Raw genomic sequence first — 15032 nt, forward strand, 5'->3', positions numbered from 1 at the left:
CCTGAATTACGTATTTTTTGGTCGCCGCAACATTGCAATAAAATGCAATAATGGACGATCAAAACATCGGATCTACCCCAAAATGGTATCAATAAAAACGTCAGCTTGGCGCGGAAAAAATAAGCCCTCACCCGGCCCCAGATCCCGAAAACTGGAGACTGGGTCTCGGAAAATGGCGCCATTTTTTTATTTAGCAAACTTTGGAATTTTTTTTTCCACCACTTAAATAAAAAAGAACCTATACATATTAAGTGTCTATGAACTCGTAATGACCTGGAGAATAATAATGGCAGGTCAGTTTTAGCATTCAGTGAACGTGGTAAAAAAAAAAAAAAAAACAACTATGGAATTGCATTTTTTTTTGCAATTTCATCGCACTTGGAATTTTTCCCGTTTTAGAGTACACGATAAGGTAAAATCAGTAATGTCGTTCAAAAGTACAACGCGTCCAGCAAAAAATAAGCCCTCACACTGCCATATTGAACAAAAAATAAAAAAGTTCTGGCTCTGGGAAGAAGGTGAGCAAAAAACAACAAAAAAAAAAAAAGTAAAATGCTCCGGTCATTAAGCGGTTAACACAGTTGGCTTTTACTTTTCTTAATGACATTAAAGGAAATGTTCTACAGAATTATACAAGTTATATAAAAAAAAAAAAGTTCATATTTGGGATTTTTTAGGATTCACGGATCTAGACAATTGAGTCGAGTAACCATTTAATCTACAAAATTCCATCTGAATACACTGTAGATGGAAAAAAAAAGTTCTCTCTTTTTGTAAAAATAAAATACCATATATTTCATCTCAGACAGCCCAAAAAGCATATTTTCTGCTCACCTATTTATGTTTCAATTCCACCTTTTTACTGTTGATTACCCGGCAATCCATATTTTATTGTACATATTGTATTTGATATATTTGTAAGTGTTTTACCAAGAATATCAACCTCCTTTCTTTTTGCAGCTCCTCAGCAAGAGTATGGTTGGTGGTGTGGCTTCCAAATAGCAGATTTATGGACATACCCTTTAAGACATTATTATATAATTTAAGTTTCAATCAGCTATACTAAAAAATAAGAGTAAAACAATCTGATAAACGAGCAATTGCAATGACATTGGATTGTTTTATGAGAAAGGTAAACTCATAGTACAGAAAGAAAACTGAAATTCTGTCCCGTATTACACCCATGGCTGGAAAGAACATTATATTTCCAAAGGAAATACCTTTAAATTTCACCTGCCTGGTCAGATCTTTGACAAGATAAGTCATCTAAGCTTCATTTTGTGCGATTGACTTCTTTTGCAGCTTATTTCATGAAAATACATAGCTCTGAAGTAGATTTTGTACATGATATTGAGAATTATTCTGTAACTTGTTTTCACCATGTTTTATCACAAAGCAAACTCCTTGTCTGTCCCGTACAAGTGCTAAAGCTGCTAAATCATGGGGGAACTATTCCTCTCATGGAGGAAGTTTTACGTTTCTCTCATTCAACATAACCAAAAGAGAATAGGCTGCACATAAGGAGGAGCTGATTTTTTCAAGATGATTGAATAATTGTAGATTGTATAAATGATACTATTTTCTGACAAACAAAAAAATACAGATTAATAGCAAGCAATTACAACAGCATATTTTACTACGCATGCACTTACATTTGACCTTAGATAGGGCGGTTTATCCATTGCTTTTACAATGCGTCTTTTGTCAAGTTCCTTACTCTCATCAGCAGACTGAAGATTTTCATTTTTTGATTCTTTATTAAGTTCCTAGACAAATAAAAAGAGGGGTAAATATGTAGCCTCACTCATAGAGGATATTAAAATGAGAGAATGAGAACTGTTATGACTTGGCAACAATTAAAGGTGTTGTCCAGCCTTAGGCAACAAGTCTGCAGTTACTCTGTGACTTCAGACTTGCGAATCGTCACAATGCGCTCACTGTGAAGATTCTCTGGTGCCGATGCTGGGCGCGTGACCGCAAGTATGTGATTTGCATACACGTGGTCACATGCCGACTAGATGGGTGCAGGGTGCAGCTCCGCTCAATACAAGTGTATTGAGCGAGACCAGACAGTCTAGTCAGAATGTGTCCGGAAGTACGCAAATTACATACTTGCGGTCACATGACCGCCAGCTTCCGGCGCCGGAACGCGATGTACGGATTCACAAGTCTGAAGTCACATAGAATGACCAGAGATGGACAACACCTTTAAGGAAATACCGCTTGTTATCCATTTTACTTAAAACCTTATTAACATTTGCTACCTGTTTAGCATCTTCTTTCCTTGTCTTGTTCCATGTTTTAAAGGGAACCTTTCATTAGATTAATGTTGCCCGAACCACAGGCAACATGAATCAGAGCTGAGCTGTGTGATTATAGCTAGATGTGTTTCAGAGTAAAACCTATCATTTCAAAGAAAACAGTTTGAAAAGCAAACTTGACAAGTCTGGTGTGGTTCCCAACGAGCTTCTACTCGCCATGCTCCCTTTGTCCGGCAGGTGTCTGCCACACGTGAGAGACCGGTCAACCAACTGGAGCAGAGCAGGGAGAAGCTGTTAGGGGACAGTACTGGACTAGTCAGGTCTCTTCCTATAGTTCCCTGCCGGCTCTTCAAACTAGGTTTTCTCTGAAACAACATTACATTTCAGAGAAAAACATATCTAGCTGTAATCACACAGATCGGCTCTGATTCATGTTGCCCGTAATTCAGTCAGCATGAATCTAATTATAGATTCTCTTAATAGAATATTAATTATGATTAGTTAAAATGTAAGTCAGTCCACACTAGCACTGCTTAGTTTTTTTCCCATATACATCATTTATCAATACTATTTCTTACTTTACACCAGGGCTGTGGAGTCTGTAAGCCAAACCTCCGACTCCTCAATTTCCCTGCTTCATGACTCCACAGCACGGCCTCACTACTGAGCGTGTACATAAAGTGCAGCACAGATTCATCTCAACTAAAAGCCCAGACCCTTAGCTCAGGAACAGAACAGACATTTCATAACTTATGAAAACATTTACAGCACATCCAGCATTGTACTACTGTACCCAATTTATTATATATTTTAAGAGTTGGCCCATTTTATACCGACTCCACCAAAATGGACACCGACTCTACTCTACAGCCCGGCTTTACACGGTCGCAAAAAGCTCCAGATTCATCCAGATTTTTAGACTGTCTAATCTAAATTTGCACCACCTGTTAGTAAGCTTACTTTATAGGCGCACAGTGTCACTTTTTAAACCATTCTCCTTCTCTGACAAACCACACTTCTTTTTGACCATGCCCCCAAAAATGGTGTAAGTCACAAAAGAAAGTTTTTTGAAGCTAATTACACCAAAGTCTGGTGCACTTAGCTTTATAAATATGCCTCATTATATCACTTAAAGAGATATCACCAATGACGTACTAGTGCATCCCTGTACACACCTGAGAAATTTTGGCCAGTTCTGTTATGGCCTGTTTATTTCCAGGTTCAAGTTTTAGAACCATCTCAAAATCTGCAAGAGAAAAAATATAAGTTACCTCCAGGTCAGAGCAGCGGTGCTTACAACTGCTACCACAATAAGGATGTATGGGGATTTTATAATATTACTGAATAACCATATAGCGTAATGGCCTTAAAACACTCCATCCAACTTCACCTTCTCTTGCTTCTTTCAGGTTCCCAAGCATTACTCTCGCAGTCCCTCTTCTGGCAAAGGCTTTTCCATATGAAGTATCTAAAGCTATTGCTTGTGTGCAGTCCTCCTCTGCTTCCTTGTATCTGAATGAAATAAACAGATGAATGCTTTCTGTAGATTGAGTATCAGTATGTCATCCATACATTTAGTCAGGTCTTCTGACAAGTTTAAGGCTCATAAATGAAATAATGACATTCCCTATAAACCGGGAACAGAGAAGAAACTACCTATATTTAGCACAAAATGAGAAGACTATCGATTCCCCGAGCATTAACCTTCTTCTGACCTCTCTCTTGTACATTCACATTCTGAAATGTCACTCTCTTCACACAAAGGTCTCTAAAGGAATTACATAAGGACTATCTGGCTAGAAGAAAGTGACCTTGACTTTAGAAAACACAACAAAGTGAAAGACATCAAACATCCACAAAACTTCAAATACATGAGCATCAGAAGTGTATTGAGGATTCTTCTCGACAGCAGCCGCAGAGTCAATTTCATCTAATCGTATACACAGTTATAAGCCCTATAGTGTCCAATAAGTAAAAAAAAAAAATATATATATCAAGGTCAGTCAAAAATGACAAGTTAGATGCCTTCTCCAAATGCTTTATAGCCCCTGCATTCATATAGCCAGTTACAAAAGGGAAACCAAAAAATGACATGAGAGCAAATTAAAAGGGTTTGCACACTACTTGGGACAATCCCTTCTTAAATAGTATAATCTCCCTTGCAAAATAAAAACACTTTATATTCAAAAGGGGTATTCCCATATCCAAGATTCTATCCCAATATGTAGTGGGTGTAGTAATAACAATAATATTAGCAAATACCTCCAAATAGAAATGTAGTATAGTTCTCCTGATTTAGCTATGTTGCTTACCCCATGTGCAGGGCATTGTAGTAGCTTAGGTATCCATGATTATGACCACTAACAGCTGTATATGAGTGATTGTAACCATGGATACCCAAGTTACGGCAATGCCCTGCACATGGGGTAAGTGACATAACTAAATCAGAAGAGCTATTCTACATATCTAATTGGAGGTATTTTCTAATTTTATTAAATTAGTATTACACATACTACATATTGTGATAGGATTTTGGAGATGGGAATACCCCTTTAACCCTGAGGGTAGTTTGCTCGTTAATGACCGGGCCAATTTTTACAAATCTGACCACTGCCACTTTATGAGATAATAACTCTGGAACGCTACAATGGATTCCGCTGATTCTGAGAACGTTTTTTCGGGACATATTGTACTTCATTATTGTAGTAAAATTTCTTCGATATCACTTGCGTTTATTTGTGGGGAAAAAAAAAATTCAGAAAATTTTGAACATTTTGCAATTTTCAAAATTTTAATTTTTATGCCCTTAAATCAGAGAGATATGTCACACAAAATAGTTAAATAACATTTCCCACATGTCTACGATGTCTTGAGTTTGCATTGGGTACTCAGGTATGCACCATGTATCACAAGTGCCCGAGTGACATGTTCGAATCCCCGCCCGCATGTTTCACGGTTGTTAGACACCCAAAAAAAAACATGCGGGGATTGCTCGTGCATGGCAGGCGATCCCAGGAACGTTTTTTTTGGCCGCGAAGCATATGGGGCGGAGACTTGAGCACCCGCGATACTCAGTGCATACCCGAGTACCCGATGCAAGCTCAATTAGCAAGCACTTGCGCTCAACACTCATCGCAATATCGTCATCATTTTTTTTTCTTTATTTTTGTAAAAATCCCAACCCTAACCCCCAACCCAAATACAACCCTAACACTAACCCTAACCCTAATACAACCCCAACCCTAACCCTAATACAACCCCAACCCTAACCCTAATACAACCCCAACCCTAACCCTAATACAACCCCAACCCTAACCCTAATACAACCCCAACCCTAGAGTTTGTTTTTTTTACGCCGTTCCTCGTGCGGTATAAGTGATTAGACGATTTTATTCTTCAAGTCGGCGCGACTACAGAGATACCAGAATGATATCGGGTTTTTATGATCGACAGCTGACACACACTAAAAGACGCTTTTTTGCAAAGACTAGTTTTTGCATCGCCATATTTTGAGAGCTATAACTTTTCCATATTTTGTCATGTAAGGGCTTGTTTTTTTGCAGGACAAGTTGACGTTTTTATTGGTACCATTTTCGAGCTTGTGACATTTTTTTTGATCGCTTTCTATTCCGATTTTTCGGTGGCAGAATAAACAAAAACCAACAATTCAGGAATTGTTTTTCTGTTTTTTTTTTTTTTATGCTGCTCCGGGTGTGGTAAAATTGATATGGCAGCTTTATTCTTCGGGGCAGTAAGTTTACAGCGGTACCGCATTTATATAGTTTTGTTATGTTTTGGCGCTTTTACACAATAAAAACAATTTTCTAGAAAAAAATATTTTTTTGTATAACTTTTATTTTTCGGATGATAGCGCTGTATGGCGGCTTTTATTTGCGGGGCAAGATGACGTTTTCAGAGGTTTGTATTTACATTGGTCTTTTTGATCGCGTGTTATTCCATTTTTTGTTTGGCGGTATGATGATAAACCATTGCTTTTGCTTCGCTTTTTATTTGTTTTACCGTGTTCACTAAAGGGGTTAACTAGTGGGACAGTTTTATAGGTCAGGTCGTTCCGGACGTGGCAATACCAAATATGTGTACTTTTATTGTTTTGTTTTTTTCCATAAAAAATAAAATATTATGGGTACAATATATTTTCTTCATTTTTTTTTATATATATTTACAATGTTTTTTTTTTCTCTCTCCACTTTTTTTTTTTTACTTTTACACATTGTCCCACTATGGGACTTTCACTTTTTGCAGCCTGATCAGCTGCATATCAGAGAGAGCAGCAGCTCCCTATGCCATGCAGCCTGTCAGCGCTGCACACAGGGACAAGTTACTTTGGTCATGCACTGCACATGACCAAGGTAACTTCCTGCCTCCTGGTGACCCGGATGTTGTCATGAAGACATCGGGTCGTTATGACAACATCCGGGAGCCGCCGCAGACATCGCTGGACGCCGGAGAGGAGGTAAGTATCGGCGCTTACATCCCCCCTTGCCCCCACAATGCTGCAATCGACTTCGATCGCAGCATTTCGGAGGTTAATGCGCTGGGAGCAGTGCAGGACCGCTTCCGGCAGATAGCACCGGGTATTAGCTGTGATAATCAGGTAACACCCGGCGGCGTAATAGTACGTAGCTGGCCCAATAGGCCCAGGGCGCAGATACGCACTATTACTGACGCTGTCAGAAAGGGGTTAGTTTACCTCCCATATCGGCGCCATACCAGTGACGTTGGTACCGGGTCTCCCAAGACTCACTGGACATTGTAATGCCACGTGAGCCTTGCAGCGCTCACACCTCCCCTGCACATTCAAAATTTGTCTGAAGGAAGTGAGAGCACAGTAACTCATTAGCATCCGCTGATTGGCTGCAGGGCTCGCGTGGTATAACAATGTTACATGAGCTTCAGGAAACCTGGAGCAGTCATTGCTGGAATGGCACCGATACAGGGGGGGGGGGGTATAGTATTTAAGAAGGGCTTGTCCTAGTAGTGAACAACCCCTTTAAAATCCACATTGAAGTCAGCGTGGACAGAACCTCAAAGGGAACCTGTCAGCATGATCATCCATGTTAAACTAAAGGTATGGGCAGAATGGCGCTGATATACTGATTTAATACATACTTTAATGTAAAAATCTGCAGCATTTTGATTTCCTTGGTGAAGGACTGTGGGTAGGGTCTTCGGTTCAGAGGGCTCAGCCACAGCCCCTCCGCTGCCTCTGTTGCATTCATCATAATGCATTCACATAAATGTTGGGCTTGCGCTGTCTTAGCTGTGGACAGCACTCGCGCTGGTGGCGGTCTTCATGAAAATGGCACCAGCACATGTACAGATCTTCCTCTGCCGCTCTTCAGGAAAATGGTGCCGGGGGTGGCACATGCGCAGAATGAGATCTCAGCTCATCATTGACCCTACCCCCAGTCCTGCCAACAAATCCCGCCCCAAGCACGGAGCACCAAGGAAAACAAAATTTATCATGATTTAACAAAAACCGGGCTGCAGATTTTTACTCTAAAGGTATGTATTAAATCAGTATGACAGCACCATTCTGCCCATACCCATTGGTGATCCCGATGACAGGTTCTCTTTAAAGGGTTTGTCTCATGAAGATCTTATTAGGTCGCACACAATCATAATTATTAACCTCTATTATTGAGAAAGGAGTGCTGCTCTGTACACAATCATTCTTCTGGGGGTCACATTTTAAGAAAAAAGTTTGTCTCTCATAATTCAACCCCTTTAAAAGTGATTTGTCCAAGCCTTGAACATCATTTTATTTTGCTTTTATTCACTAAAGTAGTGCCCATTGCGGTCTTAGTAAATCTATGTAATAGGTAGTTTAGATAAAGAATGCTAAATCTCTTCCATAGTGGTAAAAGGTGAAACGCTGCAGACATCACTGGAGGGGCATTACGAGTTCATATGGCTGCTGGCTATTTTATGTGTATGGCCAACATCAGACTCAAGTGACTGGAACATTGGCCCTTCTCTAAACACAGCTAAGCTTACAGTCTGGCATATGCCATCCAATAAAGTCAAAGGGTGTATCACATCTAGATAGAAAATAACCCTTACTTCTGTATTTTTAGGTAGGCCATAGCTCGATTTGCTGGCAACAGTGCATTTGAACTATCGGCTGCGATTCCTTGTGTGTAGCACTCAATGGCAAGTTCATACTTTCCTTCTTTAAAGTAAGCGTTTCCCTGTAGTAATAAAACAAACATAATTTTGTTAGACATTTTGATAGGGTGGAAATGTCTCTATGGAAGAAAAAAAATGAAGACAACTAAATTTAGCAATAAGAGCATTGCAAAATAACTGTACACTCATGGCTACATTTTACAGTACTGGCTCCAATTACCTTCAGAACAGGGGGAATTCCTTGTTGTATGGGCAAGATACTAGAAACACTGATCGGAGAAATGGCCACCGATTAACATGAGAGCATTACATACCTGCTGCAGAGTTCACAGGGGTACAGTTCTGATGCAAATCTCTCAGCAAATGCCAGAATGTGCTCATATGTAATACCATTCCCAGCCCCACTATACCATCACCAGACTGAACCACTGGCAGCAGTCTTGACAATTTGGGGCAGTCTTCTGTTGCTCTGGCCATCCACTTAGAAGTGTAGTGTTCAGCCATTCAATGGAAACCCTAATGATGATTATGACGTTTTAAAGGGAATCTGTTATTAGAATCAACCCACCTAAACTGTCTATATGGGCACACAGGTCATAGGAAGCCGAATAAGATGATGCCTTGATATCTGCTATTCGGAGAAATCCATGTTTTTCTTATATGTAAATGAGCTGTACAGGACTATGGGCCAGACATTGATCTGCATGGGAATCTGCCTCCAGAGATTATTTTAATTAAAATGAAGCGTTACCAGTGTGAGACAACACAATACAGTAGAACTGCACTTTGTCTCATAACAAAAAAGTTAGCAACTGCAGCTCTCACAGCTCTGCTGTATTACAACAATATTACATCCCTGTCTGCCTGTGAGATAGAAGCTGAGAGGACCCTGCAGATGTGTCAGGTATAATCACACACAGCTCTGCAGTGAGATCAGTAGAGCAGAGAGAAGCCATTACACATCACACTGGTTATGTCCCCTTTTATTTAATAATAAAAAAAAAAAAAAAAAAAAAAAAAAGGATTAGATCAGTGTCTGGCCCATAGCCCTGAACAGCTCATTTACATACAAGAAAAACGAAAACGTGGAATTCTCAGGAATAAGACATCAGATCGCAGATATCAAGGTATCATGTTATTCAGCTTCCTATGACCTACATGCCCATATAGACGGCTTAGGAGAGTTGATCCCACTGACAGATTCCCTTTAAAGAGGTTATAGTCTGTGTGTGTTACTTAAACAATTACTTCTAGGTCAAAGTTACTCAAAAGACATGTCTTCTCTTCTAAATTTTTCACAACCATTTTGGCATAATTCAATCACTATAATTGATGAATAGATATGTTCATGAATAAGCTAATATATACACAAGAGTACCTAATAAAATGGTCACTGCGTATAGTTTGCAGAGATAACCTGTCACTGGAAGGGCTTGTTCACACGTTGCAGATTTGGTGCTGATTTTTTTGTCTGAATTTGTGGACAGAAAACCCAAAGATGATAACAGTTGCAGCAAAATACATCCAGCAGCTACGGATTTTTAAATCTGTGACATGTCAATTTTTTCTATGGATTTCATTCTTTGAAATGCAAGGGATGAAAACTGCAGAAAATTCAAGAAAAATTCTGTCACATGTGGACAAAACCTTACAGATCTACTATAATGAGGACATCGATATTGTACCCTAATAGACATTCACTAGTGGTTACAATTACACCCATAACACAAAGACCCAAATAGTGGGGCAGAAAATAATCACTAAATCCTAAGGGTACGTCACATGTGTCAGATACGAAGTTGATTTCAAAACGGAAATTTGCTGACTGCTTTGTGGAACAGATTTTTTTTTTTTTTTTTTTTCAATTTAATCCACATCCTGTATTTCAAATGTACTGAGGCTGAGGATTCAACCTTTGCAGCCTTTCGATTTTGGCGGCAGTATTGCAGTGGAAACTTCAGCAATGTCTGCCCAATTTAGTACCAATATTGATGCGGCATCTGTGACTCTAAAAGGAATCCTAGGATACATTATGTAACTGCAAAGAATCAGGAAGCAGATTTTTATTCCCACACTTGGAGGTTGATTAGTTGATAAAATTACATATTGAGGAGTTTTCTGTGTTAATAACAATAGTGATACAGGAAAATATATATCTATGTACCGTGTTAGCCAGTAGATAGAAAAATAATAAAATTTGAGGATTCTCAAATTTACCGCCACAAGGTGTCCGTCACCTGTCTTATTTACTGCATTATTGTGCCCTGTTGTGTATAAATGTGTTTCTTTTCAGATTTTATGCTATTCTGTGCCTGATAAAGAGATCTGAGCTTCTATTTGTTACCTTTTAATGGCTAACAAAAGATGGTATCACTGAGGACTGTCTAATAGTGCTAAAACTTACCAGATCTTTCTGTACAATGGCTTTTTGCTTCAATTGTTGAGCTTCTATATGACTCCTTTCTTCCTCACAGACTTCTGAACTTTTCTTCTGAATCTTTTCACTAATTTTTTCCTCTTCCTGTAATGTACTAGAGGATGACCGAAGCTCCTAAAACATATACACAAATGGTTGACCAAAGCCAGTGGATACAAATTGGCTTCTTTGACGTGTGAACAGAAGCTCAGCTAATGATGGGCATACTGCTAATGATTCTATGCACAATTCAAATGCTGCTTGTAAACACTCTTTATACATTATTCACAGCCATCATTATGATCAGGTAGCAGGTAGTTCAAATTCAATGAGTTGCGCACGCCAGTCTTAATGGAGGGCTCGCTAGAGTACAATACTCAAAATTCATTAGGAGGCTCATGGCATTTAATAAATTCGGAGCTTCTTCGTGTGCCTCACCAGAAATGCTACTCCAGTCAGCGATTGGAGTTGCATTTCTAGCATGAAAAAATGCGGTCAGTTTTAATTAATTTGACGGGCACATAGCCACACCCTTTTCCACCCGCGGCTCTGACCCAGCTCCAACCATTTTAGTGGCGCTGGCAGAATCTGACGGGAAAATGCCAAAAGTTGCACATTTTCTGAGCAGCTCTGCATTGCACGAAAATGTTGCAAATTTTAAAACTGTTTTAGACCAGAAAACTGTTGTAAATACTTCGATGAACTGACCCCAATATGTATTACTATATGCAACAGTGAAAAATAAATATATTACATTAAAAGCCAACTGAAGTGAATTCAATTGAGAAAACTCACCAAGGCTATTTTCTTTAGCTCATTTGTGGCATCAAAATTGTTTGGATCCAATTCTAAAACCTTTTCATAATCTTTGGCAAAAACAGAACAATTACACACATGAAATAAATACTTTGTATATAAATAAGATTTATCATTGCAACACTAAGGTTATGTGAGCACGATCAGGAATTGCTTGCAAAAATTTCTTCAGCATTTCTGCAAGATTCTGCACCTCTTGGCAGCAAAAACTCAGCGCGTTTTTTTTTTTTTTTTTTGCATTTTCATGTATTTTTTGTGCGTTTTTGCCATACGTTTTTTCCAATGCATTCTATAGGTCAAACGCAGGCAAATCCACACAAAGAATGGACATGCGGCTTCTTTTTCCACACATGAAATCCTGTCAGGAAAATTCCTGATCATGTGTACAGATCTTCCAAAATCCTATAGAAAATACTGGACAAGGTTTGCTATGCATTTTAGGGGCCAAATCCGCGCGCATTTGCAGCAGTAAAAACGCATAAAGAACGCACCGTGTGCACATACTCTAAAATAGGGGTCCCCAACCTGTAGCTCGATTCACTGGTAAATACAAGTCACTAAGTTGCTTAAAATTGTACTACTTTTCATCAATCCTTGTATCTCAGAAAGCTGGTTGATGACCAGAACTGTTTTCGCAAACAATTTCCAATGTCTCAAATAGCAAATAAAGTAGCAATAAATACTCATAGAAACCTTCTGTGGGAATTTGTAAAAAAAAACATTAGACAACCTTCCTTTGCTCCTTGGAAGTTCTTCAATGCCAGGCGACAGGCTCCTCTGCGAGCATAAGCCTTCCAGTAATTACGGTTTAAAGCAATGGCCAGATTGCAGTCTGATTCAGCAACAGCATACCTAAAAATAACAAAAAAAGAAACATATGGAAAGAAAATGAAGTCATAGTCAGCTTGTTCAGGAAAAACACCACCAAGGCAAAACACTTACTTTCTTAGTCTAAAGAAAGCAGATGCTCGATTTGTGGGCAGGACCGCATTGTATGGATCAGCATTCATGCTTCTTGTATAGCACTCGATAGCTTCATCATAATTCCCAGCTTTAAAATAATTATTTCCCTGAGTAAAAATTGAAAATGTACATAATTATTATTTAAGATATCATTGTTTCAAATTTGTCTGCATTACCAAGTTTCTACAGTTATAAAGTTAACACCTTATATAGCCAAGGCCTGATTCCACAAAAAAAATGTACAGTACAGACCAAAAGTTTGGACACACATTCTCATTTAAAGATATTTCTGTATTTTCATGACTATGAAAATTGTACATTCACACTGAAGGCATCAAAACTATGAATTAACACATGTGGAATTATATACTTAACAAAAAAGTGTGAAACAACTGAAAATATGTCTTATATTCTAGGTTCTTCAAAGTAGCCACCTTTTGCTTTGATGACTGCTTTGCACACTCTTGGCATTCTCTTGATGAGGTTCAAGAGGTAGTCACCGGAAATGGTTTTCACTTCACAGGTGTGCCCTGTCAGGTTTAATAAGTGGGATTTCTTGCCTTATAAATGGGGTTGGGACCATCAGTTGTGTTGTTCAGAAGTCAGGTGGATACACAGCTGATAGTCCTACTGAATAGACTGTTAGAATTTGTATTATGGCAAGAAAAAAGCAGCTAAGTAAAGAAAAACGAGTGGCCATCATTACTTTAAGAAATGAAGGTCAGTCAGTCCGAAAAATTGGGCAAACTTTGAAAGTGTCCCCAAGTGCAGTTGCAAAAACCATCAAGCGCTACAAAGAAACTGGCTCACATGAGGACCGCCCCAGCAAAGGAAGACCAAGAGTCACCACTGCTTCTGAGGATAAGTTTATCCGAGTGACCAGCCTCAGAAATCGCAGGTTAACAGCAGCTCAGATTAGAGACCAGGTCAATGCCACACAGAGTTCTAGCAGCAGACACATCTCTTCAACAACTGTTAAGAGGAGACTTTGTGCAGCAGGCCTTCATGGTAAAATAGCTGCTAGGAAACCACTGCTAAGGACAGGCAACAAGCAGAAGAGACTTGTTTGGGCTAAAGAACACAAGGAATGGACATTGGACCAGTGGAAATCTGTGCTTTGGTCTGATTAGTCCAAATTTGAGATCTTTGGTTCCAACCACTGTGTCTTTGTGCGACGCAGAAAAGGTGAACGGATGGACTCTACATGCCTGGTTCCCACCGTGAAGCATGGAGGAGGAGGTGTGATGGTGTGGGGGTGCTTTGCTGGTGACACTGTTGGGGATCTATTCAAAATTGAAGGCATACTGAACCAGCAGTGGCTACCACAGCATCTTGCAGCGGCATGCTGTTCCATCCAGTTTGCGTTTAGTTTGGACCATCATTTATTTTTCAACAGGACAATGACCCCAAACATACCTCCAGGCTGTGTAAGGGCTATTTGACCAAGAAGGAGAGTGATGGTGTGCTACGCCAGATGACCTGGCCTCCACAGTCACCAGACCTGAACCCAATCGAGATGGTTTGGGGTGAGCTGGACTGCAGAGTGAAGGCAAAAGGGCCAACAAGTGCTAAGAATCTCTGGGAACTCCTTCAAGATTGTTGGAAGACCATTTCCGGTGACTACCTCTTGAAGCTCATCAAGAGAATGCCAAGAGTGTGCAAAGCAGTCATCAAAGCAAAAGGTGGCTACTTTGAAGAACCTAGAATATAAGACATATTTTCAGTTGTTTCACACTTTTTTGTTAAGTATATAATTCCACATGTGTTAATTCATAGTTTTGATGCCTTCAGTGTGAATGTACAATTTTCAAAGTCATGAAAATACAGAAAAATCTTTAAATGAGAATGTGTGTCCAAACTTTTGGTCTGTACTGTATATATATTTATTTTGTAGGGATTGACACTCAGCAATAGGTGGCATTCACACAGGCAATGCGATTTGGTCCAACCATGGAGTTTTATGAAAGCAGGAAAACCGCACAAGCGATTCATAACCAAAACAGCCTCCTCTGGGCAGAAAGGTATAACAGCAAATTAACAGTTCATTGAGCAGGCACATATAGGTCAGTGGGGAATCACCCAAACAGATTACAGTCCTTTCTCCCAGAGCAAACTTTATACACAGAAGAGGTACGGTCCCACCAGTCTCAGTATCACCTTCAGCCTGAGCTCCAGCAGTTTCCAGCACCAAACAGAAGTGCTCAACGCTGTGCACAGTTCACACTGAACAAGCTGCAGCTTTCACACACTTCTGTGCAGCTCCAACACACAGACTGCTCAGCTTTCCTAGCTGACCAATGCGCTCTGCATTCAGAGCGAGACTATGGCTTGTCTCTTTCTCAGCTACAGCTCAAATTTTAGCTTGTCACTCCCCACTCTACTCAACATCCCCAGCAAACAGAGCTTCCAAGTGAACACATGCCATG

At 39.6% G+C, this 15032-nt stretch overlaps 1 protein-coding gene across 1 annotated transcript in view; it reads right to left on the bottom strand.

The window, feature by feature from the left end:
* RPAP3 (RNA polymerase II associated protein 3) overlaps window positions 1-15032 on the bottom strand; it is a 50806-nt gene that overhangs the window by 25689 nt on the left and 10085 nt on the right. Inside the window, exons 5-12 of the mRNA XM_073651854.1 lie at window positions 12586-12713; window positions 12374-12495; window positions 11623-11693; window positions 10816-10962; window positions 8346-8473; window positions 3652-3773; window positions 3437-3507; window positions 1653-1766 (exon numbers count right to left, since the gene is read on the bottom strand). Coding sequence (XP_073507955.1) covers window positions 1653-1766; window positions 3437-3507; window positions 3652-3773; window positions 8346-8473; window positions 10816-10962; window positions 11623-11693; window positions 12374-12495; window positions 12586-12713 — 903 coding nt within the window. The remainder of the gene's footprint in view (window positions 1-1652; window positions 1767-3436; window positions 3508-3651; window positions 3774-8345; window positions 8474-10815; window positions 10963-11622; window positions 11694-12373; window positions 12496-12585; window positions 12714-15032) is intronic.

Source organism: Phyllobates terribilis, unplaced genomic scaffold (genome assembly GCF_046119375.1).
Source record: "Phyllobates terribilis strain yellow unplaced genomic scaffold, ASM4611937v1 Scaffold_11__3_contigs__length_659146591, whole genome shotgun sequence".
In the NCBI taxonomy this organism is placed as follows: domain Eukaryota; kingdom Metazoa; phylum Chordata; class Amphibia; order Anura; family Dendrobatidae; genus Phyllobates; species Phyllobates terribilis.